Consider the following 26,628-nt stretch of genomic DNA (forward strand, 5'->3'; position numbering starts at 1 on the left):
CTCTCGTGTTTTCTTGTCTTATAGGTATGAACATGACTAGCGTTTTGAAAAAGTTGTAATGAGTGAAAACTACAGGACTTTCTTTTTAAAGTTGAAGAGATGACACAACAGATCCAAGTTGTGACCAACTTCTCGACATATATACGGACCTTAGCCAAGCTCAATTTTGTAGCCAACTATGGCGAAGGAAGACTACACGCCACTTTGATTGCTGAGCCTCATTGGGTTCATGTGAACTAAGCTGGTTCGAGATAACTTTTACTTTCATTTTGAAGAGCTACTACCTATTGGTACGTGTATATTATTTCAGTTCCCAGACCCTCCTCTCTGTCAAAATAGTTCTGTTGTGATTTTTTGGCAGGCATAATTCATAAGGAGATTTCCTGTGGTTAAAAATCCATACACACCAGGCTGTAACTGCTTAGTTGAATCTCATTAGCTCAGGCTCACTTGTCTTTCAGGATACACTTCACGCTGCTTCGAGGGAAATGCTATTTAATGATCCGAGTAAAAGCAGGATTTTGAAAGGAATCAAGGGAAAGATGGGAGTGGGCGTAGGGCAATTTTCCGGCAAGGACAACGCTGCCCACGACTTGAGTCAAATAACTTCTTAAATGCAAAGAGCTCAGTACTTTTCTCTGCTCGTTATGGCCATGTATACAATCGGGAGAATTAAGGTAAACTGCCAATCTTAATGAGCTGCCCAGATTACATTCTTTCCCGGGGCTTCGCGCGGCTTGGTACAAGAACACGCCATGGGGACAGCTTAAAAAATCTGCTTGATGGTTTCAAAATAGCAAACACCTACAGGCTATAGCTGTGCCCATTTCACTTGTGGGGACAGAAAGATAATTAGAATCTAATTCCGGGTAAGCAGCATTTTCAATAGACATTATAGCTGGCTGACCTAAAGCATGCATAGTTACATAGCTGAGCTCGTACTAACAACTACAGGAAGGAAATGTTACTATGGCATTACGAAATCATTGCTATGAAACTACAGGAAGACATTTTTGCAATCAAACCGCATCATTACCGGGAAACTGCGGGAGGGAATCGTTGTGATGGGTCCACAGGCATGACAATGAAAGTACTCGGGGATAACTGTACTGTCGCCTTCGATGCATTCAGGTGAACATAAAGACTTCCCACTATGTCTTTTCAGCACCTCCCCCCTCTCCTGAAACAACACACATGGGTTGAGATAGAGCCAACATTACTTGCCTTTTTCTCTGAGCGACGCAGCAGAAAAATCAGCCGTCTGCAGTCGGCAATGTCTTCACCAACAGACGGAAACGGGGTTTGACGTTTATCAGGACCAGGCACATGGGAGAAGTCCAGCTTCCGAAGCAAAAACCTAAACAAACGAGCTGGCTGAAATGGCTGAAGGAGTTTCTACGTGGGTGCAGCAGCAACAAGCTCAGAGGGAGGTAGCTGGCTGCGCGGTACCTGCACCGCTGCTCCTTGGTTGCTGAGGAACATTCCGCCCACACACTCTTGCAAATTTTCCACAACAGAGTCTGGTTTCATGGGTATATGTCAGCCACAAAGCAAGCTATTTTTGTTTGTACGTTCGGCACTCACTTATTACGAACTGTTTGTTCCTGCGTGGTTCGGAGGCGTAACACGTGACGGACGACGCACGTTCTACCGTGCAAAAATAACAACATCCTCACAGCGTTCTGTGCATTGTGATTCAAGAGGACTGAAAAGACCTCTTGTTGTTCACCATATTGCCTGCGGCAAAACGTGTGTGGTAATCAAAGGAAATGTCAATCTGAAATCTTCCAGCGTACAGTGTATATGTGGCCTCAGCGGACGATTAACCGTGGAACAACGCCCTAAGTGAAATTTTCTGAGCTGTGATCATTAGCCGTCCGCATACTGGTTTAGTGCACGTGTGAATGCCGATCAGCACCAAGGAGAGGAACAGGCCCTGAGCAGGTTGTCATGTTTAAGTGTATTGGGCAGCAGCGGCGCAGGCAAATTGAGCTGTTTGTAATAAATCTGTAAGTGGATTTCTTGAACAAGTTCAAGGAGAAGCACCAAAGTTGCGCAGCTATGTATACAGGGGGGGCGTAGTTTGTTCCTGGTTACTCGTATCATTTTAGAATTTTTGAATGAAAATTTTGGTACATTCTTATCTCACTTTTGCGCCAAGAGAGAAACATCTAGACTTTTCCATGTCATTCAAAATGTACTCTCACTTGTTTTAGTGCACGTGGTTATAATGAGGCATGGATATCTGAGAACCTGAGGTCATTTTGTGTGTACTGTCTGGTCCAACTGTCTGGTATGTGGGCAGGATAAAAGCACCTTTTTCTATTTTCAAAAACTAGACCCTTATGGTTTTATATTGTAATACATGTGACACAGGGATTACTCTAAGTGTAGCAGAGACTATTACCCTTGACAGAACTGGTTGGAGGAGCCTGACGGAGGGGAGCAAGGGGCCAGTACCTGGCCTGTGCAATTAGGCAGGTAGGCAGGACATGTATTGCTCAGATCAGCAGGATATCTAGTTCTGTCTTTCATCTAGACCTCATCTAGACAAACTAATGCCTTTAGCCGCGTGACTCATTTGTTATGGCCGCCACCTATCGGTCTAATGTCAAACTGCATCATGAAGACTGACGTGAACAAAGGAAACTAGGAACAGACATCGTTCTCTTCATCTTCGTCTCTAATTGCCTCTAGTATGTAGAGTATATACCAGCCATTGCCATATGTAGAGTAGACTGTCATGCTGGATAGGAACTTCTGGGAAACTGGTGTGGCCTCCTTGAACCGATGAACTGGACGAGAAAAGACTGGATTCTTCGTTCGAATTAGAAAATACTTGTAAATCAAACTTGCCATACAAATTTGCATCTCGCACAACTGTTTGTAATAAAATTAATTCCTTCAGCCAGCCATAATACTCGATAAAAGTGCTCACAGCGAGAATGGATTCATGGTGCTGTAGCCGACCGCTATTCTCCAAGCAGAGGTTGATGAGGGAAGATCTCTGGCCAATGGATACTGCCTGGCCAATTTGATACGGTCTTTTTGCCACCCTAGGATCTGCTTGGAGATTAGCCGACCGGGTACATTCAGCTAGCGGCCTGCGCCTGCAAATGCAGGCTGTCGAACAACTTTGGTTGTTCTCTGACCATATGCCTGTGTCAGCCGTATAAAGGCACTCTCCAAGCAGAGGTTGTGTGACAAGATCGTAACCTCCTTCTAACTTGCCCTATTTCATGTCAGGTCTCCCCCTACACGTACATTGGCAGTGCGGTTATTGGAGAATAATATGAAGGTAGATGAACGTCAATCTGCCACTCACCGCTTGCGGGCAACGTGTACATGTCAAGTAATTGGCGTATAAGTAGATGGAAGGTTTCCTTTGAATAACCTACCCCAGGCGTTTTCCGGTTACATCATAAGAATGAAGATGCCCGCTGGCGATTTCTCACAACTCGGTAAGAGCGTCACGCGTCTGTTTGTGACGTCAGATGGACAGGAAATATTTAATAGCATTTCTTCGAATTCTTTATATGCATTAAGATCGTAATTACATTAAAATAAAGGGTCAGCCTGAAGACGTTTTCTGTCGGATAACCACAGATGCAGATCAAGTTATATGACACTATGAAGTTTACTGGAAACATAAAGGAACTTGCCTTAGTATTAGGTACCAAGCGGTAACAAACACGATTAGTGTCTGTGAAGATTGTACCTTATTTTTTTCCAGACTAGTTGCGAGGGAAACACATACGTAAAATAAATTGATTCATGTTTGTTTGTGAAAGCATTGAATACCAGCAAGCACAAGACTAGTAAAAATTTATTCTTTCAGAAAGCTGTACGGTCCTCATGGCCATATTGTTACCGTTATAGAGGATGGTAGAGTGGAAATGATGATGATGAGAACATTATGCTGATATTTCTTTTTCTCATCATTTTTTACTTTTACCATCGTAAAGGGTATAAGGGGGCACCATTGTTTCCCTTCTCTGAAACAAGTAGCGTCACCTCCCAGGTTTTCAATCTCTGAATGATGCTGGGAACAAAGCATCAAGTGAGGTTAACGACCTTTGATTACTCACCAGGCCAGAGTGTGTGTTTAGAAGGAGCTCTACAGTCTACACTTCTCAGTACTCTACAGGTCAGGCGAATGTCGCAGCAAACAAATATATCTCGTCAACAGACGGATACAGTTCCACCCCACAGGCATGTAGTGATGTTTACACATCAAATCCGCGGTTTACCGAACCAGAAATCCCATCGGGGACTATAGACGTTATGGCTTCTGAAACGGAATGTACAGGTACACAGCAACCACTAATTTTCAGTATTAAACACATGACTAATGACTAACCATTTATACAATAAAATCTGTACGAAGAAAGCACACACGTGACCTCGTAAGGATATATACAACAGAACAGTCACGAGTCACCGACGACTGTGGGTACAGGTAGGAGAGGTCAAAAGTCATCCTGTCGTCAACAGTCGGGCGGCGGAATTCGGTGAATGAGGAGGTGACATCCGGGAAGCACACTGACTTGTTTTGAACATGTGCATAGTTGATGATAAAAACAATGTATAGTTTATTGTAACAACAAATGCATGTGTATAGCTTCTAAATATTAGCAGGAAATGTACTACTATTACAAGTATACTGTGCACGTACACTACTCCAAAAACGATATTTAGGAGTAACAACTGGTATAAGCAAGGAGGTTGCTCCTTGGTATAAGCGAGTTTGGCGTCTTGTCTTTTCGGTAAATAAAGCCAACATGGTATGGGCTTGTTGTAGTTACATCATACATGTCAACTTTGTGTACTTTAAATACTTGAGTCCAAAAGTACCAACGAAAACCACCAAAACGACCACCATGCGCACGTCCATGAAGTCACGCGATTGACAGCGATAACTACTTTCCTGTATATCATCGAGTTTAGTAATGGTACAGTCGCATGTTGATGTCGTGAATAGGTCCAGCATAACTTCTTCATGACAAATCGTTATGTTATGTTATGTTCTTAAATGATACGTTTATTTCGATGCAATCATCATCTATACAATGAAGAAGGGCAATTACAATAGATGTTACAATGACAAATACAACTTGCATCCATTGTTGATAAGGATGTGGTGTCTATATCAGAAGAAAACAGAAGACGTCATTGGCTGTTCCTTCCATATAAACCTACTTAATCATGGAAAAAACGCTGTGTCACTCGTTAGCTGGCACTGGCAACTTCCCTACAATCCTGATGGCTTCACAGAACGAACCACAGTCATTACTAACGTGGCTAAATATAGCTCTCCCTTCTGAGTATACCTGGCCACCTATTGTCGGTCCCTTTGTCTGCTTGTAGTGAGTCGTTCATTTGGGACGAATCACCTTACACTTTATGACGTACGCCGTAGCTCCGCCTACCTGTAGACAAAGCTATGACCATATTTGGAATGGCCAGTACCATGACGCACCCACCTGAGGCAGCCGACCTGTGAGAGTACAAAAGGGGGCGGCGTTCCTGGCTTGCCTCAGAGTTTACCTGCACAGCGAAGACAGAAGTTGCTTCAAATCGTCAAGACCTTTATCGTCTACTGAGAGGACCATTAAGATGAACGCCTACATGTATCTGGCCGTGCTGTTCTCGGCCGCCTTCGGCTGCGCGATGGCCGACATGAGCATGAAACAGGGAATGGTAAGTCGAACATGTTTCTTCCGGGATCCGATAATACTTTAAAACTAAGTTCTAGTGACTGTAGTGTATGTCTCCCCATTAGTATCAGTTTTCCAGACAGAAGGCGCTACATTTCATCCGTAGATTGCTGCATAATCCCCACAGATGGAATCAAGTTTAAACCTCCTTGCTTGTAACAAGAACACATTGCTTGTAAGTCCCAGAGCGGCGAAGTTGTTGGTTCCGCATGTCTGATATCTGGCATTCGCCAGACATTTCCGTACCAGCCACAGTAACAGGCCAGGGTAGGTCCCGACTAACACGACTGGATCACAATTAAGTTGCACTGTTACTGCCCAAACCGACTTTGTTAACATGTTTTAACATAAGGTCGCTAAAAGCTAGCTCGAGCTTGGATGAGGAGATGTACAGATAAAGCTTAAGATCCCCCCAGGTACTTTTAGAAAAACAAAGGAAGAACGCCGATTCATGCAACGATTGTTATGCCAATCTTCAAAAACCGAGAACATCTTATGATGTGCTGAGTTGTTCAGCACCACACAAGGTTGTTTGATGTTGATCCCGAAAACAGGATGTTAAGAAAAGACGCTAGATACTTTCTCAGTTAAACGGCATGCCGTGACGAGCATTATCACCGGGCCATGTCACAAGTGGCGACAACAGTGCATCCTGACGGGGCCCGTGTGGATGGTTAGAGTCCGACAACTCTGGTCTAATTACCACACAAGGGCCTATAAACCCGCCTCAGTGTCAGCCCACCATGAAAGTTTTTGACTTAAGCTTGATCCAAAAAAATGACGTCACCTGTTCCCACTCCAATTTGCTTGCCATTTGAAGACAGAACGCTATCTTGGTGTTTCTTGAGGTCTTCGAAGCAACTCTTTATTTCTATCTAACGTTATACATGTAGTATGATTTTGTTTATGAACGGAATCTCTGTGAAATTTACAAAACAAAAGGCATTTCGGAAGCAAAACAGCAGGTTTAAGTGTTGCACCAAGGAGCTTCAAACAAGAAGCTGTTTAAGCTGCTTGATTCATGGCAGGTGCACCTTGTTTGTCAATGGAATGTTGTAAAGGGCAGTTCCATTTGCGCTTGGAAATGGGCTTGGCGACTCTCTGCAGACCAAACGCAGAGCGAACTGAGAAAAAAAAACCTTTGTATTTACCATGACAAAGGTAATGTTACAAGATTGTGGGAACCATTTTCTGAATGTGAAACCCTAGGGGAGACAAATTACCTATTTTCCCATGACTCCAACCCCACCCACCAGAAAGCGGCTGACCAAACGAACCCTCTGAAATGTTTGCTGCCGTGGGGCAGAGAAAAAGCCAGGGTTTATCATATTACAGGTTGTTATCATTCCTTTGTAGGTCGCGTCTGGAGCTGGATTAGACAGTGTTGTCCAACCAGTTCCCCTTTTTTATGCCACGTCCGAAGGCCGAAAGAGGATGTTTATAGAATCACTTGTTCATAAAAATAAATAAAATCAGGGAAGGGGTGCACCATTTTAACAGAAATGGGACAGCTTTTGACATTAACCATGCAATTTTTCTACCTCCATACATTAACGCTAACCAAATGGGGCTTTATTTTGCCGACGTGGATTATTAGAGAATAACTCATTGGCTGAGATTTCAGACATGATTGACAACTTGTTACGCGTCTGCTCCACAGAACTACCTGATGAATTACGGGTACATGAACCCACCGTCCATGCAGACCGGCCAGCTCCAGAGCGCGGACGAGATGAGGGAAGCCATTTCCATGTTCCAGGAATTCGCCAACATTACAGTGACGGGTAAGACTTTTATAGACAAACAGAACAACCTCTATCATATACTCTGTTTAATATATCTGTCTTTAAACTGCCCCAAATGTTTCACCTGAACAACTGTTCTTACTTTTGTTTATCTTTGCGATGTCGTGAAAAAACGCAGTGACTGCCTGTTACTGATAACAGCCCTAACCTCATGCCTGAGAAACTGGGCCAAGCTGTCGTGACCAGGCGTCTCTGTGTCTTCCTGTAGCATCAAATGTTTTAGTCTTGGTCTTAGCTAGTCGATAGATGTGTAGGTTGTGGGTTAGAGGACACATCAACAGTTACTTACACGTTCCTCAGCTCTATATGAATCATGGATGGTCGGCTTCATTGCTCGACAGTTGTACGGGGTACAATGCATTGCAAGAATGACCATGTCTTCATTACAATAATACTATTCTATTTTAGGCTTGTTGCAGAGCAGGTGTCTATCGAAAAGAATGTGATTGGGCACTGTTTTAAACATGATCGTTTATGGAATGGGAGGAAGGATCGGAAACTGCTAAGTTTAAACAGTGTGCTAAATATACATCAGCTATGAATCAGCATCCACATTTATACATGTAACATGCCAAAAAGTAAACAGACTATTTCCTTCAAGTTCAAGACGATAAGAAATGTTACTGTACATGGTGATGAGGCTTTTTAAGAGGAAGTCGAGTCGAATTTCCGCTCTAAAACGGGGAAATTGAAACGTTTCCAGATCAGTCAAAATGGCATTAGATAAAATGGCATGTAAAGATGCAAACAGAGTGTAGGCGAATACATGATGTTAACAAGAATTTTTTGGTGCCTTCAGGTGTGATGGACGCTGAGACCACGAGGATGATGGAGATGCCCCGCTGCGGTGTGCCTGACATGATGGGCACGAACTCGCGCGGGATGGCCCGCCGCCGCCGCCGGTACGCGCTGCAGGGCAGCTCCTGGCCCAAGAGGGACCTGACCTGGAGTCTGGCTGATGACGACTACACACGTGACCTGCCACGCAACGACGTGGACGAGGCCATCACGCAGGCCTTTCAGGTACTGCAGATGAACGACACATTCTGTAGATATGATCTCTTTTGGCTGATTCATCAGTGAATTTATTTATCGTTCTAGGTTGAAATTGAGTTTGTGGCAACTGTTGGTATGACTCGACGGGGGTATAGATTTGTATTGATTCTCGATACTAACGTAGTTTTTTTTTCTTGGTTAGCTGTGGCAAGACCAGACCCCCCTGACGTTCACCAGAGTGGACCCGTCCAACCGAGCTGACATCGTGGTCAGGTTCACTCCCATCGATCACGGGGACGGCGCGCCCTTCGACGGACCCGGCGGCACCCTGGCCCACGCGTTCTTCCCGCAGTTCGGAGGAGACGCCCACTTCGACGAGTCGGAACAGTGGACAGTCAGAACCTCTTCAGGTACAAACTGAGACGTTTCACTGACCTGCCTTTTTTTTCTCATTCTGGTGACGTTCATGAACCCTTTGGCTAGTGAGGAGTCACACAAAGATACAAAGCTTGGCAAGCCACTTTTTGACGGTTCATTAGAAGTACTAAATTGACATCGTTTCCCTAGTTCCAGAAACTAGAGAAATCCGCCTGACCAAGAAATTGGAAAGCGGAAGAGTTTTTACGTCGTAACTATTACCACATCTGAAAGGAGTTCCACTTATGTACGAATTCATATTTCATTACGTAGCGACCACTGAAAGCGGAACGTTATGTTCATTGCATGATTACACTTTCCCCACAGGAATTAACCTGTTGCAAGTGGCAGCTCACGAGTTCGGCCACTCCCTGGGTCTGTCCCACTCCGAAATATCGGACGCCCTCATGGCGCCCTTCTACGGAGGCTTCGAGCCTAACCTGGTGCTCCACTCCGACGACATCGCAGGGATACAGATGCTGTATGGTGAGCGGAGATTTCAACTCAGTCTTCTTTGAAGTAGTTTTGCGACACATATTCAATAATCGGGTGGTATATTGGTTTGAGAAGCCTACTTCGAATTAATAATTATGGTTCTTCATATTTTAACGATTAATTGGTATGGATATTCTAGACGACTTCTTGTCTTGTATTCCTTGTTTCATTTGTAGAGTCAGTTAGCAATCTCTTCACAATACTGACCATAATATAGGTACACATGACGTGATTTGAAAGATTGTATCTTAACTGCTTTCCACCTCATAGGTATGCCGGATATGGAGCGCCCCACCCCACGGCCCGACGCCGGCATGACACCCAACCCCAACCCCAACCCTGACGTTCCCGACACCTGCAGCGGAGAGCTGGACGCCATCACCATCTCAGCAGACGGCAAAACTTACGCCTTCAAAGGTAAACACCTGCACCCTGTCGCTTCAGCAGCGAACTACAGTTATCCGCACTTGATTTCCAAATTGCGTCTCTTAAGAAAAACACAAAAAGGAGAGTAAAATTGGCCATGGAAGTCCGGCCGCGGAAGGTCGTTTCTTTCCTCGCGGCCAGTCAAACCGACCAAGGCGGTCAAACTCCCCTGGCAAATATTCTCCTATATATAGCCAGCGTAGTTAGTCTGGTAGAGACTAAGTAGAATGCAGGTTATGACACGCTGATCTCACTTGTTGCTGACAGGGAACTACTTCTGGGAGCTGACTTCCGCCGGTATGGCTGACGGATATCCCAAGCTAATCTCTGAAGTGTGGGGCGATCTTCCCGGAGACCTGGATGCCGCTGTGTACTACAGACGCAACCAGAAAATCTACTTCTACAAGGTAAATCATAGTAATATTTAATAATATAGTAATATGATATGACACATGATACAGAAATACTTTCTAGTTAGGTGTAAATAAGAAGCCTGCTCGTATGAATTCGAGGGGATTCATTCCTCAGCTAACCGACATCTTGCACACGCAGTCGTCCCTCGGTAAGACATCTGGAGCCACAGTTCCCGTTTAAAAACTTTTATTCAGCCTGTCACACATAAGAAGCCTGCCCGTGTTTGTAAATTTCCAAAGTCTCTTATTAGCGCAAGTTTCTGGTCATAACATAACGTTAGTTAAATTTTACCTTTTTTTCAACCAACTAACTAGTCCCCACGTATTCCCCCAGGGTGACCAGTACTGGCGTTACACCAACACCCAGCAGGACCAGGGCTACCCCCGCCCCATCAGCCAGTGGGGAGGAGTCCCCGAAGACGTCGACACCGCCTTCATCTGGTCTGGGAACGGCAGGCTCTACTTCACCAAAGGTGAACAGCCCTCCTGAAATTACTTTCAGATTAGATTAGATGTGTTATGTTATGTGAAAATCAAACGCATCTATTTGCATCAACCTCATAACCTCATGTCACACACAATATGAACTTATATCTCTTCACTCCATTGAGAGAGCATTAGAGTAGTATACATGTATAATAAAACACCAGCTAGTTTTCCACAACATTAGCTAGTTTTCCACAACATTAGCTAGTTTTCCTTCTGAAGGAAATGGTGGATTGTCTCTCGGGAGTTAGAAGCTGGGTTATCTACATTGTGGAAAACTAGCTAATGTTTTATGATATACTAGTACTACTCTAATGCTTTCTCAATCAAGGACATTCTACAAGAGCCTTCTGATAGATAACGTGCTTGTCTCAGTACAGTGAAGTGATACTCACAGTTGCTACAGTACTAGTAATATGAAATAATGACGTTGTGTTGTCTCTTCGCAGACGACCAGTACTACCGTTACCGAGCCGGGGTGGGTGTGGACAGGGGCTACCCACGTGACCTGTCGGTGTGGAACGGTGTTCCCGAGGACGGAGTGGACGCAGTTCTGCAGTGGATGAACGGCAGGACATACTTCTTCAAGGTCAGACAACTGCTCATTTTTTAAAATCTTAAATTAGGCCAGAGTAATGAAGTATTATACCACATTTTACATAGTTTTACTCAACGCATACCACGTCCAATGTGTTGGTACGATGTACAGAAACTTTACTTAGCTATACTTCAAAATTCGATTTTGAACGTAACACATGTATTCACTAATAGTCTATATATGTGACAAAAACCCAGAGGAGCAATCTATCTATAAGTATAACATTGTGTTCCATCCGTTCCACAGGGCAGCCAGTATTGGCGCTTTAACGACACGTCCTTCAGCGTGGACCCCGGCTACCCGAAGTCCACCGCGCAGTACTGGTTCGGCTGTATGATGCAGGTAGAGGAGACCACGCCCAAACTGCCGCCATGTCAGGTGGTAGGCATCAACGGCGGGGTCAGCCTGGTCCCTAGCGTAGTCTTGCCTTCGTTTCTCTCAGTGTTAGTTGCAAAACTGTTGCTCTTTTAAGCGCAATTGTCATAGGGCCGGAGAAAGTGTTGCTTTAAGAATATGATGTTCAGAAATTCAGACATTGCTGTACATGTATGCGCACAAGTTCTAGATGAAAAGATTGCACATTAACAAGTTTTTTTATAGACAGCGTCTTCCATTCTCTAAAGTTTAATAGTCAACTCCTGCAAAATTTAGTTTAGCTCCCTGTGGAATATCGTTTTTAGTGATAGAGAGGGAAAGTATAATGTACTCAAGAATCGTGGCCATTAAGGTGGTGTAAGTTTTCATAATTTTTGTTTCGACCGATTACTATTTGGAAGATTTGAATGTTTTAGGGGTAGACTAAATACTGTTGTTAGAGTAGATGTGGACACTACGCTGGTCGTCACCATGTCCTCATGTGTAACATGTAAGGTTATTTGTAGTCGTCTTTTTATCTTCCGCTGTAATTTTCACTATGCAAAACCGAAACGTAAGGTTTGTTTCTCCATCATGTGCGGGACGCATGGTTTTACTTTCTACAACCATGACTAACTGTTGCAAAGTGTATCATAGTTTTTTTTTACTCTTGTAAATAAAACGTTTGTTCAAACAACTTGGGTGGCGATGCATTGACTGAATGAATCTATGAGGACAAAGTAAGACCTATTGTTCAGAGATACAGTGTGTCAAGATATAGAAAATAAAACACACTAGACCTCAATACATTTAACCACGCTCTTCCTGATACATCTAGTGACAGATGATATAGTGACATTAACAGGATTGGACCATGATGTTCACATTGTGTGTGAAATTGGTGGTGGTGGCAACACTAATATCAAAACATATATACTTCTATAGTCCGATGGACAGTGCTCGATATAAAATTTCTGACAAAACTTCAGAAGAAAAGAATACAGAGCATTCACTAGAAGTCACTTTAATTGAACATTACAAACATACATGCATCAAATCTGATATTTTGGACAATCCTTGAATGTTCCTACAGTATGAGTATTGTTAGTACTAAAGTTGTGCATGTACTCAAAAGATTTCTGTATGAAAAATATGATGATAAATTGGACAGTAGTTTTAAGGACTAGCATTCCACACTATGTTGTACATGTATATACTTTCTAATAATTGTATATTGTTACTTATTGCCATTATAATATTTTTCCTGTGTTATTTGTACAACTTATTGGTTAGGAATGTAGTGTGGTCACGTAACACAGAACCAAACTCTACGTTGGCTTCTCTACAACACTATCAAGTACTGGTATCTCCCTATATATCATGTTTATGTACTGTGGTTAACTTATCAATTAGGACTAGTATACATTGTCTCTCATGCAATAAACAAGCATTGCCACCAACGTTTAGTAAGTCTTATAACATTTAGACATAGTTGTAATTCAATGTAAGAAAGTTTTTTCTCTCAGCTAACTGTCGACGTCTCTCGCCTTTTCAAAAATAAAGTTTCTTTTTTATTCACCCAATCAGAGCTTAATTCGAGGCAACCTCGGCACAAAACGGTTCAAGCTAATGTAAACACATCCAATCATTTCTCACGAAAAACTAACGACTTTTTGGCCATCTCACCTAACCAAAGCTCGTCGTCATACCTAATTGGACATTGTGTATTACTTGGGTACCCTGTAGTGGACTAGTTCAGAAAGACGAAAACGGTCGCTGCATGCTTCAGAAGACGCAGTCTCGTGGTTCTTGTGGTTCTCAGTACAACACATGACGACAAGCTGCCGGAATTGTCAATGTTACGACGTTTGTAAAATTGCAGCAGATAGCTACATGGGTATGTAAAAATACTCAAAACCGATCGGTGGTTGTCGAAACTCTTTTTTGTAATTTCTTGTTGATGTTCTTACAGAAAGCCCCTTTTGAAATAAGTGCAGCTAAGATAACATTTCTCTCTATCATCGGATCCATCAGATATACACGCTACACGTTACCTCAAATCTTTCCTCATCCCTTACTAGAGCTGCATGTGAAGTTCCAAGTTTTAGAAGTAGGATATATTCTTCACAGACTGTCGAACATACATCTGGGAGTGCAGGCTACACAAGAACCTTTCTTGTAAAGGATCGACAAGACTCAACTGTCTTCTACACAAGTTTGGAGCCGATGCACAACTGTTGTCAGCACTGGCGGGAATCATTTCGCCGTTCTTGTGGGTTTCTTGAGGCAGTGCGTGACGCCGAGCCCGACGAGCGTCAGGATGACCACGGCCCCCACCGCGGCGACGGCGGACAGTCCAGGCACACCTCTGGACGTGTCTCCGTCTGGAACGGCAGTTTACTAAGCTTAATACGATGCTGAAAAACATGGGTACACAAACGGTCTCTATCTACCGCTCTGTCTAATGTTCTTACAGTGCATGAAAACGACACTGACTTGTGTTAGATGTATACAAACACTGACAAATGGACAATCTTGATAATGATTAGAGTTAGGTGTTGAAGTTGTTCGGTGTAATGTACCCAGCTGCCGCCGCGCATCGTGCCTGCGAAGCTGGTGTGTTACGCCGAAGGGTGATTATACTGGGCTATACAGATACAGAATGAAGTGCAAACATTATCCTGACTTACCGTCAGAGCCGAACGTCGCCGACCTTTTCCCCCTGTTGGCTCGCCCGCGCGTGCGCACACGGTTACATGTGGAGATGGCCTCCTTGGCGCACTCCTCGTACTGCCGTATGGGGATGTCACAGGTGTTGGCGTTACCTGGGGGACGTTAAACTCAAGACTTTAGATGGTCTTAAGAAATATATTCTCGTCAGGAACAGTGCTCGATTTTTCTAGCCTCTACCAGGCGGCTGGAAAGAGTAGAAATCAGCCAAATAGAGAGATAACATGCCAGGGGAGTTGGCAAACTCCCAGCAGACCAACTCCCATGGCATGCTATCTCTCTATTTCAGTTTTTGGCCGATTTCTACGTTTTTTCAGCCGCCTCCCGAAGCCTGGTAGAGGCTACGATTTTTTTCAAGGTCCTACAGCACGATGATATGGCATTCCTGAAAGTATTTACAGTTTTGTACCCACCTGTTGACTCGACCCGGACGACCCTGCTGTTATGTCCGTCCAGGGAGTAACATTTGGACAACATTTCACTCAGACAGTCCTCAAACTGAAGCACTGGCACCTGACAGGTGTCAGCAGCACCTGGAAAAACAACAGTGTCGAGTCCAAGTAGCTGTTGAGATTGAAAACATTCAAGTCTTTGCCTTTGAGGGAAGGTCGGGGAAGAAGGAAATGAAGGTGAATGAAAAGGCAACACTGATCAAGGCTGCATGCGATGAAAGTAGCAAGTGACTGGTTTCCTGTTTTATTTGCTGTACAGTACCATCATCTGAACTCTAGAAAAGGCTACAAATATGGCTCAACCATGTAGCGATTGGCGACACTTTCTATGACTTAGGTACATCTAAACACGCAAAACGTAGTCAGAGGAGGTCTTACCGCTACTCTCCAAGCAGAGGTTGGCGGCGGAAGATCGTTACCTTTCTATATACTAATATGCCGTTTTTGTTTTTGTCGTTTGTTGGGGGGTAGCGACAAAAAACGGGTCATATATAGAAAGGTGACGATCTTCCCCCACCAACCTCTGCTTGGAGAGTACTTACCACGGCAGATTTGTTCGGTGAGGCTGAGTGTGAGTGTTGACAGCGCGTCGAAGTCTGACACCGTGGTGATGTACCTCTCCGCGCTGGCGATCAGCTTCAGCTCGTTCATGTTGACGCTGCCGACGCTGATGGCGTACATGATGACGCCTGCGCCGTGAGCCATCTGGGACGGGTAGCTGACGTCATCCTGGGGGGGGGGGGGGAGAATATATCAGACATTGGAATACTTACATACATAGCTTATAAAGCAGAGTTCCCGTAGAGTCCAGGAAACAGACCGTATTCATAGCAAGTTTCTAACGAGAATGCGGTTTACATTCCGACGAGTTGTAGCATCATCTCCTCTGCGCAACCTCACTGTTTCCTCATAGCAAATCAATAGCACGGAAAAATAACAACAATCTCATCAATAACGCTCCACAAGTGTTACCGCAAGTGTTTTTTTTTTACTTCTGGGTAAAATAACGACTGTTTTGGGACTAAGTCTCCCGACCTGCGCTCTGCCGTCCGTGATGACGATGGCTATCTTGGGGACGTTCCCGCGGAACTGGCTGTGCTGTTTCATGAAGGTGATGGCCTCCCCCGTCCGGGTGAACCCGCCCAGGAACGGGATCCGGTCGATGGCGCGCATGACGTCCTGTTTGGTCAGGTACCGGTTCAGGGAGAACTCCTCACGCACGGTGCTGCTGTACTGGATTACACCCACCTGGGGAAGGTGAATAGGACAAGTTCTTTACATACTTCCGCTAAATGCAATTACTTCTTTCTTTGGCACACCCTGCCCAACACAATGGAGGCGTGACGTACACTCGACCATGGAATTGACACACCTTCTGATAAAATGAACCTGTACAATGCCAACATAATACATGTAGCACTGAGCACCGCCCTATCAGAGTAAGTTTTTCTAGCAGTCAAATCTTAGATCGCGAGAACAAAAAGCTTTTGAATTGATGTTGATGTGGTTACCTTGGTGGCGTCTGGCCCGATCTGGAACTGGTTGATGACGTTCCGCAGGAAGGCCTTGGACTTGTCGAACTCGTTCGGACCGACACTAGTGGACCCGTCCACCAGGAACACAAGGTCGAAGGAAAACTTGCAGTCTGTGGGAAATTGAACAGTGCAGCCGTAAGACAGCTAAAAGATCTAAATCGTAAGAAAAAAGTCGATGAACAGATATGAAACGTCATATGACGACGCACAAAAAGTATATTCATATGACAAAGAATACAACACCTGTAGGAGCCGTATAAATTGCTCAAGCCTGTTTCATTTGATAAAGAAATGTAATACCATTAGAGAATATCATCTGTAGAAAAAAATCAGTTACCTGTTCGTATCTCACAACGAGCCCCTTCAAACGCCTGGGGACAGTTACAGCGGAACCCGGTCTTCATGGGGATGCAGGTCCCGCCGTTCCGGCAGGGGGCGGTGATGCAAAAGTTGACCGTGCCCGGGCCGTCTCCTTGTATGTTCGTGGGTTTGGGCTTCAAGATGGACCCGCTTGGCTTACCCTTGCTGACCTCTGCAGCGGAGGTTACATTTGGGAGAAGAAGACATTGAGAAGCACGCTACACAACACAGGTTTCACAAACTTGGCAAAATGTTTCCTTTCTTGGGATGGAACAGACCTCTTGTCACATATCAGAAAATGCACCATTTCAGGAAACATATAGCATATGCATACTTCTATTCTTCTAATGACGTAAACCCAATCATATATAATCATTGTCGGACAGTAGAGAAGATGGAATCAACAAAATTTTGTAAAAGTTACTTACGGCAAACCCCACAGAAGGCGTGGCAGTTCTCCCGTACGTAGTCAGTGTTACACGACTCCACGGTGGGCCAGCCTGGATTGGCCCCGCAGTACGGATGTTTGTCCTCGCACCTCTCTGTAGCACGTACAATGTAAGCAGTAGTGCTCAAATAGGCTCAAACTATAGCTAGCAGTGAATATATGAAACATACTCATAGGGAAGAAATCGAACAAAATGTACAAGCAACGTCGACCGTGGGACACTACAAAACCTATCCACGTAGTTCTTATTCCGACAATGGTATAATAGTTTTTTTCGTACTATATATGCCAGATGACCATGTTATCTTCCATAATGTCCACCTACCTGTGCAGAGTGGCCCGTCCCAGCCGGGGGAGCACAGGCACGAACACGTGGTGAAGTCCACTACCCCGCCATGCTCACAATGTATTCTACATTCTGGGGAGTAAAAAACCGCTTAAAATGGATAAAAAAGACAACAAAAATGACACAAATGTCAATTTTGTTTACCATGAATCGATCTCTAGCAGCTACTGATAAGCAAAGAAATGTTTTCATCGAATTGACGAACAGTACGAAGAATACAGGTTGCAGCGTTCGTCTCATTGCTTACAAGGGCACCTAGCCGACAACTAATTTCATAGCTTTCGATAACAATTACTGAATGCGTTGATGTAGGCAACATCTCCTACCTTCGCACGTGGGTCCCTTCCACATCCCCGCGCAGTTACAGTCGCAGGTGCTGTTCAGGTAGTTCTTGGGGTTTCCACCCCGCACTCCGCCGTTCCGACACCCGGGGTAGGTGGGGCAGCCTGGGAAAAGAGCAGCTCGTCAGTGAATCAGTACATTTTGCCGCACTCTCTAGTGGACCAACTCCCTCGGCATGTTATCTCTCTATTTGGTCAATTTCTACCCTTTCAAGCCGCCTCCCGAAGCGTGGTAGAGGGTAGACAGATACAGCATGGGCACAGTCGTCGTACGATTTTGATGTCATGGAACTGTCAGGAAAGCTGTAACAGAACTAACAGCTGACAATGATGTAAAAGACAGTCCTTTCCCGTAACAAGACAGCTAAATTTTGCAGAACACGTGCATGACTGTCCCAGAAATGTTCTACGGTTTGCAATCGTTTAGCGATAGCACGGCGTATGCTATATGTGAACTTACTGCACTCTCCACAGAACTGGTGGCAGTTGTTGACGACGTAGTCTGATCGACAGGAGTCTGCTGTGGGCCAGCCTGGGTTAGCGCCACACAGAGGGCTGGCGTTCGTGCACGGCTCTGGAGAAACACAGACGTTGTCATTATGTCCAGCACTGAATCAGCAATGCAACTTCTCGAAATTCTTCAACATGAAATAACACTGCTCATATCAATTGTTTGACGTTTCAATATAGTGCCATGGGTTCCAATACCTAATGACCATCACAAGAGAGTATGTGTCTTAACATGTAAGCTACACCACCAGTTTCATATTTCTTTTTGCGTCTTGCATTGGTGAAGATTGTTCTCGCCAAAGACACAGAGGAGCTGTACTCACTGTCACAGAGGTCTCCGTCCCAGCCAGGTGTGCAGGCACATGTGCAGGTGGACCGGTCCAGTCTTCCGCCGTTCGCACACCGCACACTGCACTCTGTGGGACGGGATGGGGCGAGGTACAGGGACATTTAAAGTTACACACGCATACTGGCAACTGCAAGTGTTCATGGTGACAGAACCATGCATTCAAATTACCAAAAATCAGCATGTAGGCATCGATTGCACATAAGCAGCTTTTATCACTGGTTGTTGTCACAAACTTATGACTTAAATCCGCATGGCTCACCTGCACACGTGGGTCCGCTCCACAGCCCGGCACAGTTACACTCACAGCTCCTGTCGCCGTATTTGGACGGGTTGTTCCCGCGGTAACCGCCGTTCCGACACCTGGGGGACTCCTGACATTCTGTGAGCACGGACGGTAAAATACAAGTCAGCATCCCGTGTAATATCTAATTGGCCCCAAAATTAGCTCAAAGAATTAAGAAGCCAGTGAAGAGCACGGACTGTCTGAAAAAACGTATAACGTGCACCGGGCAGTTGAAAGACAGATACACGATGACCGTTGAATCGACAGCTGTATTCGCAACTGTACTACCAACATAAACATAACACGGCCCGAAGCTCACCGCATTTTCCACAGAAGAGTGGACAGTTGGTCATGACGTAGTTGTTGGAGCACAGGTCAGTTGTGGGCCACCCCGGGCTCGCCCCGCACAGCGGGCTCTTGTTCTCACACGGTTCTGCGAACAGGAGCAACATCAGGCACTTACTGACTTATATGATATAACAGATTCAGTCAGTGTCTTTCATACACCAAGGCAATGAAAGAAATCAAGAGCCCCATCGAGGGCTTTGCCCAGCAACATAAAGATACATGTAGATGTAGACGTAGAGGGCACGTGCCTTATTTACCCACAATCATAACATATCGAGTCTTTTTGGAAGACGCGTTGCCTATTTCTAGTAATACTATTTAATGTTTATTTACTACACAATAGTACTCATGAGAAACAGAATGAAATGTCGTGAGCATCTTGTAATGATACTGACCGGAACACTGGTCTCCCATCCACCCCGGCCCACACTCACACACACAGGATTCTGGGTACAGCGTCCCGCCATTCCGACAGATTTTCTTACATCCTCCCGAAGTTACAGCACTTTGCTCTGGAGAGGAAATAAACTGACGATTTGATGTAACGGACATGACAAAACAGTAGTCGGAAGGAAAAATATCATAATCAACAAAGCATACCGGTAAACTATTCTCCATACTCACACTGTATAAATAATGCATGTATCTACGTGTAGACATATTCATATTGCGGAATAGTTTAGAACAAGACTCACGGCAGACGCCACAGAAGGCGTGACAGTTGTCCCTCACGTAACTCGTCTTGCAGGAGTCTTGGGTGGGCCAACCCGGGTTAGCTCCGCAGAGTGAGCTCTTGTCCACGCAGGGGTCTGACCAACAGAGAAATTATCGGTTGGTACGAAACGTAAAAAAAAAACAACTTTCTAAATAGAACAACCACGGTTAGACAAGCTGGATCAACAATTATCTTTACTTTGTCCTTCCACTTCTTCCGTCTGTGGCGTCGTGGGCTGGGGAGGGACAGTTGACGGACGATGGCTAGTCTGGAGGCTGTTGTTACAGGCATGCCATACCTAGTCAATGTGTCCTTCACACCCTTTATCCATGTCTTCCTGGGACGTCCCCTGGCCTTAGTACCGGATTTTCTGTTGTTGTATGCTCTGTGTGGTACGTACTTTTTGTCCAAATTACTTGTACAAACAATCATCATCAACTCAAAGTCATAATGCATCATTAAAGTAGCTGGTCAGACCGAGGTTACAGCCCATATCCTTACCTTGACACTGGTCCCCGTCCCATCCAGGTGTACATTTACAGGTGCAGGTTGCGCGGTCCAACGTCCCGCCATTCAAACATCTCGCCTGGCATTCTGAACAGAGACATAAGAAATTAGCGATTAGCGACCATAAATCATATTACATCACAAAACGTGATTGTGGTGTTTTTGTTTTATCATTGTCCGATTTGACATCAGAACTCACGGTTGCCCAACTGCAATAACACTATGTTGCCCTTGTTCGATGTCTGATGTTATGAAAAATAATTCACCTTATATATAATAGTAATTGTGTCGACATACCTTGCGTTATAGTGCTTTGATATGTACTTGAGCTATTTAAAAAAAGAATAAAAGAATGTGTGAATGTTCCCGGCTGACCTGAGCAGGTCTGTCCGCTCCACAGCCCCACACAGTTACAGTCGCACGTCCTGTTGCCGTAGTTCTCCGGGTTGCCTCCCCGCCGACCCCCGTTCCGACAGGCCGGCTGCGACGGGCAAGCTGGCGGGCGAGAAAAGAAAGGTCGAGGTCTGCGTCATGCGCCCTTTGCAAACACTCGGCAGCAGTTTGCATGTGCAAATTGCACGGAGCCTTACGTAATCTCCGCAATGTCTATTTGTATATGCTTACACCAGGTTATCATGATAATAATAGAAGCTAACAGCTAACACAAGGCACTTTGTACATCGACAAATTGTAAAGGGAAGGAGGAATGTACTATAAAGGCCAAATATACAACGGACAGCCACTATACAATATCTAAACATCCTGATACAAGCAACGAACAGAATTTACGGAGACTCTCTTTTCACGTGATGTTTACCGCTCTTCCTCAGTACTCAGTAACAAATAGCGTCTCCAGGACGTTTAACCTTGGCCAACGTAAGAAAGAACGACCTTTCCGCTGTATTTGAAGTTCAACTTACAGCAGATGCCGCAGAACTGGTGACACTTGTCGCGGACGTAGTTGGTGGCGCACATCTCGGTGGTGGGCCAGCCTGGGTTCTTCCCGCACAGAGGACTGTGGTTCTCACATGCCGCGGACAGAACGCCCTGCAGGGACGGGTAGGAATACAGGACACTCAGTACCCCAGCTAGCTGCAGGGCTCTTTGTTTTGGTCAATGGGGTTCCATGAATATAGGAGTATTGTTATAACAGCAGTCCTTGCAGCACAAGTCATTTGATGTCTGTGGGTCAGATGATACCAACGATGAGAACGAACTCAAAATCATGCAATAACAGTCAGTATAATGATACCATCGTGAAAGGCAGCATATCACACAGACTAGAGGGTGACTACGTTGGTGCAGACTAGAGGATGACAACGTTGGTGGCATTGCCACAAGAGGCGTGGACAAACATTTATAAGGTTCTCAGTTGAAACCTTTGCGTCTATATAAAACCCACCAATTGTTCTTCAGGTATAACGCCCTACCAGCTCCTTAGAGCAACGGTGACGTAATTCTAAATTGATGTACTAGTTGTTACAGGCTTGTGGAATAAGAGACTGTGATTATCCAAGCATCTCAACAAACTGAACTGGATGCATTCTTGAGAAAAACGTCAGTAACTATTTTGGGTTGCAACTATTTTTGGTCGTTGTTTGATCCGTACATAGCTGACAAAGAAGACCACATATCCACACTACTGGTGAATAAGTGTGAGAAAATACAAATTGAATTCGGTACGTTTTATCCCTACTTTTCTACCAACCCCTCTTTATTGCTTTGTCTACATGATCTCAAGAAAAGGCCACTTTCCCTTTGATGATATCCTTATATTGAAATCCTACCGACATGTACATGTTGCCATCGCGATTGCAAAAGCTCAAGCTGCAGTATTCTTCGTAACCCCACAAAACGTAACAAACATTACCTATTGACACATTGTCACACAGGGCAAATGAAGGTCTACGCACACTTTTGAAAAGTACTATTTTTAGATTTTTTAGATTAATCTACCCTTTCTAGGACTTCAATAAGACCAAAGAAAATGCTCCCTGGCCAATCATTGGACCAGGTGCTTTTGTGTTCAACGTTGATGTCTCTCCCAGCTGATGTTGCGCTGACCGCTCTTTGAGCTCTTTGACTGACGTTCATTATATGAAAAAATGATCTGTCCTGTTAAGCTTAGAATGTTTTAAGATTAGACGAAAATCAAGAATTTCGTTTCGTGCATTTTAGAATCAATTTCTTCATCTTCATGTCCAGTACAGGCATACTTGACCGCATCCCAGGCTATGATTGACCGAGAACCGGAGAGGTCCAGTCTGTACTGTCAGCATTATACCGCCAACAAAGTACTTCCGCCCCACTTCCTGAACTAACTCTTCATTGGCCCCCACCCAACGTTATGTCACAAGTCAAGTGTAATGTTCCCTGTGACCTCCAACAAGGCAGGGGACGATGTTGTGTTGCACGTCCGCTAGTACACAAAGTGACGCAGTGGTAGCGCTGGCAGTTTCCAGTACTCCTTCTGGAATGCTGCTAGGTCAACATATGCTTGCTCACCTCCCATCTCCAACATTCAAGGCAGAAATATTACCATCTTGAAATGTTAGCCCTTCCATCACATTGTATGTACAGGATACTTGTATGTACAGGATACTACAGTAGTTGGTTTCTAGGCTCTCATAATGATTTTACACGAATAGCTCATGTTTTTGTTGCATACATATGGCGGTTTCTACCATGATTCGTTGGGAACCACTAGGGAATAAAGAATCCGACTGGGATCCAGAAAGTGACGCATCGGTCAAAAATGTTCCTCATTTGAGCCCCAACTCACATCCCGCCCTCTCGGCATCTTCTTCATATTTGCTGGAAATCCCAAATGGCAAAGGAATTCACTCCCGTCCTTCACAAAGAAGGTAGAGAAGCAGAGGACCAATCCGCACCCCAAACACACCTGAACTTTTCCCAAGGCGATGGCTGTCGTGCACTTGTGCAAACATTAGATCCTTTGGTTTTGGACGTTGATTGACGCGATGCTATGAACCGAAAGCCGACCACAATCGGCTTGTTGGCATGGAAGAACAATGGATTTCGAGCGGTACTTGAGGAAGTGACAGTTGGAACACAGCGGCCATTCAGAACTCTCAGAGCATCTTGTGTGAACCCTGGCAAAAGGGCAGCGTCGACCATCCTGCGTGTGGTTGTGAATCAAGTGATAGAACGGCCACCTCGGAACGCTTCAAGACTAAGATGTTCTGTCACTCTCAAGCAACCTAATTCTGTACACTCACACCGGAACCCATGGATGGTTACTTTTGATGCATGCACCGTTTTTTAAAGAAACTGATGAATGCGCCTTTTTTGGAAATAAGTAGCGACGCTAAAGCGTATGGAATTGGGTCAACGCATTAAATAAGGACAGACGGCAAAAAGTCAAAAGGCATTGTTGTGTAAAGTCTTTTGCTGTGGACGCTTTAAAAAGACGTCTAGTGCACTTTGTCCAGAGAGAAGTCGGATGTCTAACATTAACCACAGATACTTATCCAGTTCAATTTTGTAAAATGACAGGATCTTGAGGGAATGACAACCAGAGTGAACATGACATATGACCCCGTGAACATCGATTGCCATGGGTTACAAAACATGCCCAAGAAGCCATTGTTACCGAATCTTGCTGCCTATGGGGTTTTTGACTGTCGCCCTTCAATGTCATTATTTCACAGTGACGAGTTCTGAAAACGCTATTTATTTTCTTTAAACTGCGGGAAACTCTTATTAAGATTACAACTCAAGAGAACACCATGACACTGTAGAAATTTCTTGCTGTTCTTAACTCACTCGTTGTTTGCTTAGATTACAGAAATATCATTATTGCTTTCTATTGCCTAATTCAGATTCTCTCTTCAAATAAAACACCACAAAATGGATACTACTTTGGGACACACTATGGCGAATCATATGTCATATAAATCAGGATTTTTAATGTGCATCAAGACGGTAGGAAAGGAATTCGAACGGCAATGCGGAATCTCCAAACAGGACATATAGTTCTACGTACCAGTGTCCCCCACACACACACGTGGCCATGGCCAAAGAGACGTACATGTAGCTCCAATGATTTGATAGAAACGCTGAAATACGGTATAGATTTATTCTGTTTTCGAAAAAACCTCCTGTATTTTAGACACGATTTCCGACGGATTCCTGGGCAAGTTGAGGATGTTTGTCAGAGCATCTTGTGTGATGTCACTGTTTGCCTGATTTCTGGGAATGTGTCGACGTCGTCTTTCTGCGGGCTGACTAATGCTCATCTACGGCAAAATGTTCTCAATATGCTGTTACTTCATCGACAACTAAGGATACGTAACTATAGACGACTTACAAGATCTAATTTTTGCTCTACATTTTAAGAATGTTTGACGTTTTTTCAATGAGTTTACTTTTCATGAAGCGACAGTAACTCTTGGGTGTGGCAAATCTCGGGTTCTTGTACTATGAATATTTGATCGGTCTGTTCATGGGAGTAAATGGGCTGTAAATGCACTAAGGACCGTGGAATATCGAGGAATATTCGTAGATAATTGTCGGCGACCTTGCCAAATCTTGCTGGTTTTAGGATCACCAGACGTACGGGGAATGTGCGCAGTGCCGACCACAAAACCTCACCGGTCCAGATTAAGGCGCAGACCCGACGCGCGCGTTCTTCATTTATCGCAACAACTATCCCACGTCCACCCTAAAATTCAGACCAACTAGGGTAACAAATGAAAATGTAGATCCAACAGTTCTGCGCAACAAGCCCAACAACAAAAACAACTGAACAGCATTCTGGCCGCAATATGATTATGACAATGGCTGCAAAAAGCGTGTGGACGTACCTCTACAAAGAAATGAATCAAGACGATAGCCGCTATCACTCTCCAACTCCCTCCTCCCTCCATGGACGACAGTGAAAGCTTCACGCTCGTAAAATCCGAACTTTGCTCGCAATAAAATCCAAAATTTACCGCCTCTTTCTCGTAAATTATCGGGTGTCAGTAGAAATGAGTCTCGCAGGCTCAGAGCTCACGACGTGTTTACCGATCCCGGTGGTGCGCAGTTTTCCGCTGGGCTATTGGCTGGAGTGGGTCTTACCGGGTAACGCTGGAGGAATGCGACTTTCTCAATTGACATGGGCGAGCGTGAAACAGGATTTACCACCGCGAGAGGGAAGAATGGGGTAGCGGGAATATTCCTCAAAGTCAATGTACCAAACAGAGGCGCACCACTCATTTAGCTTTTGTCTATTTGAGCATCTTGTCCAAAAGGTCCTACGGTAATGAAGATTCACGATGTGCTCATTAAGGGTTCAACATTAACTTCATCCGTGCGCTCTTTCAATATTCATGCGATGAGGTATTCGGTACCGCCTTTCAATACAATATGTATTCTTTTGTACAGAGGCCCCCGATGATGTATGCGGCCCACAAGACCTGGCAACTGGTGATCACGACATATACATCTTTTTCTTCTATTCTATGGTTACAGGTTTACACACAGCGTATCTTACAACAAGCCAGATACGTCTAAAAGTACCTGGTCTTTTCAACCATTCGCGTTAAATACGCCTTGGGTTGGTGTGTGGTAGAAAACGTGTTTATCGCAGCTGCTGCCAACATGTAATTCCCACTGCGGGGGATAATGCCTTTCTAATCACAATTCTTAGGAAGATCCGGAGGACTTGTGCACACAGACTAGACCTGGCCTCAGCTCAGGACAGTGCTGGTGTATACCACAAGGTCCAGTTATAGACGAACATAATTTTGGCATAATTTTTGTTTCTGTGGAGTCATTTTGACTCTTTGAATTGAACCCCTTTGATTAAACTATGTCAATACAAAATAGCCGTGTGGAGATTTATCAAACTATTTCCAAATTCGGGACCATGATCTTTATGCCCCCCCCCCCATTTAGCATTGTTTTGTGTATACATGGTTGTGTAGATGTGTTGATGTAATCTCCAAGTAGATGTATGAGGTGGGCTCTGAGTTGATTTTTACCAATTTGCAA

General features: G+C 44.6%; 2 protein-coding genes across 2 annotated transcripts; one reads left to right on the forward strand and one right to left on the reverse strand.

Annotated features, from left to right (window-relative positions):
• Positions 1-5,298: 5,298 nt before the first annotated feature.
• LOC109480908 (matrix metalloproteinase-14-like) lies at positions 5,299-12,414 on the forward strand. Its single transcript, XM_019783275.1, has 10 exons — positions 5,299-5,700; positions 7,378-7,501; positions 8,322-8,545; positions 8,721-8,928; positions 9,263-9,421; positions 9,701-9,847; positions 10,124-10,263; positions 10,604-10,742; positions 11,205-11,344; positions 11,600-12,414. The coding sequence occupies exons 1-10, from the start codon at positions 5,617-5,619 to the stop codon at positions 11,822-11,824; spliced, it is 1,590 nt and encodes a 529-aa protein (XP_019638834.1). The 5' UTR covers positions 5,299-5,616; the 3' UTR covers positions 11,825-12,414.
• LOC109480879 (protein draper-like) lies at positions 12,209-25,951 on the reverse strand. Its single transcript, XM_019783209.1, has 20 exons — positions 25,458-25,951; positions 21,552-21,678; positions 21,007-21,126; positions 20,626-20,718; positions 20,105-20,218; positions 19,805-19,921; positions 19,381-19,494; positions 19,038-19,157; positions 18,753-18,845; positions 18,380-18,493; positions 17,905-18,024; positions 17,558-17,650; positions 17,213-17,326; positions 16,762-16,956; positions 16,401-16,534; positions 15,925-16,137; positions 15,432-15,618; positions 14,851-14,970; positions 14,398-14,532; positions 12,209-14,091 (listed from the first exon to the last, which is right to left on the reverse strand). The coding sequence occupies exons 1-20, from the start codon at positions 25,518-25,520 to the stop codon at positions 13,964-13,966; spliced, it is 2,514 nt and encodes an 837-aa protein (XP_019638768.1). The 5' UTR covers positions 25,521-25,951; the 3' UTR covers positions 12,209-13,963.
• Positions 25,952-26,628: the final 677 nt, after the last annotated feature.

Source organism: Branchiostoma belcheri, unplaced genomic scaffold (assembly GCF_001625305.1).
Source record: "Branchiostoma belcheri isolate BF01 breed outbred unplaced genomic scaffold, Haploidv18h27 scaffold53, whole genome shotgun sequence".
Taxonomy (NCBI): Eukaryota; Metazoa; Chordata; class Leptocardii; order Amphioxiformes; family Branchiostomatidae; genus Branchiostoma; species Branchiostoma belcheri.

Excerpts from the sequence above, each read along its gene's own strand:
- LOC109480908 (XM_019783275.1), top strand. The coding sequence starts at position 5,617 with ATGAACGCCTACATGTATCTGGCCGTGCTGTTCTCGGCCGCCTTCGGC. Across the intron at positions 8,929-9,262 it reads GACAGTCAGAACCTCTTCAG|GAATTAACCTGTTGCAAGTG; the intron begins GTACAAACTGAG and ends CTTTCCCCACAG. Across the intron at positions 10,264-10,603 it reads AGAAAATCTACTTCTACAAG|GGTGACCAGTACTGGCGTTA; the intron begins GTAAATCATAGT and ends GTATTCCCCCAG.
- LOC109480879 (XM_019783209.1), bottom strand. The coding sequence starts at position 25,520 with ATGGAGGGAGGAGGGAGTTGGAGAGTGATAGCGGCTATCGTCTTGATT. Across the intron at positions 18,846-19,037 it reads GAGCGGACCCACGTGTGCAG|AGTGCAGTGTGCGGTGTGCG; the intron begins GTGAGCCATGCG and ends CCCGTCCCACAG. Across the intron at positions 16,535-16,761 it reads TCGTTGTGAGATACGAACAG|ACTGCAAGTTTTCCTTCGAC; the intron begins GTAACTGATTTT and ends AATTTCCCACAG.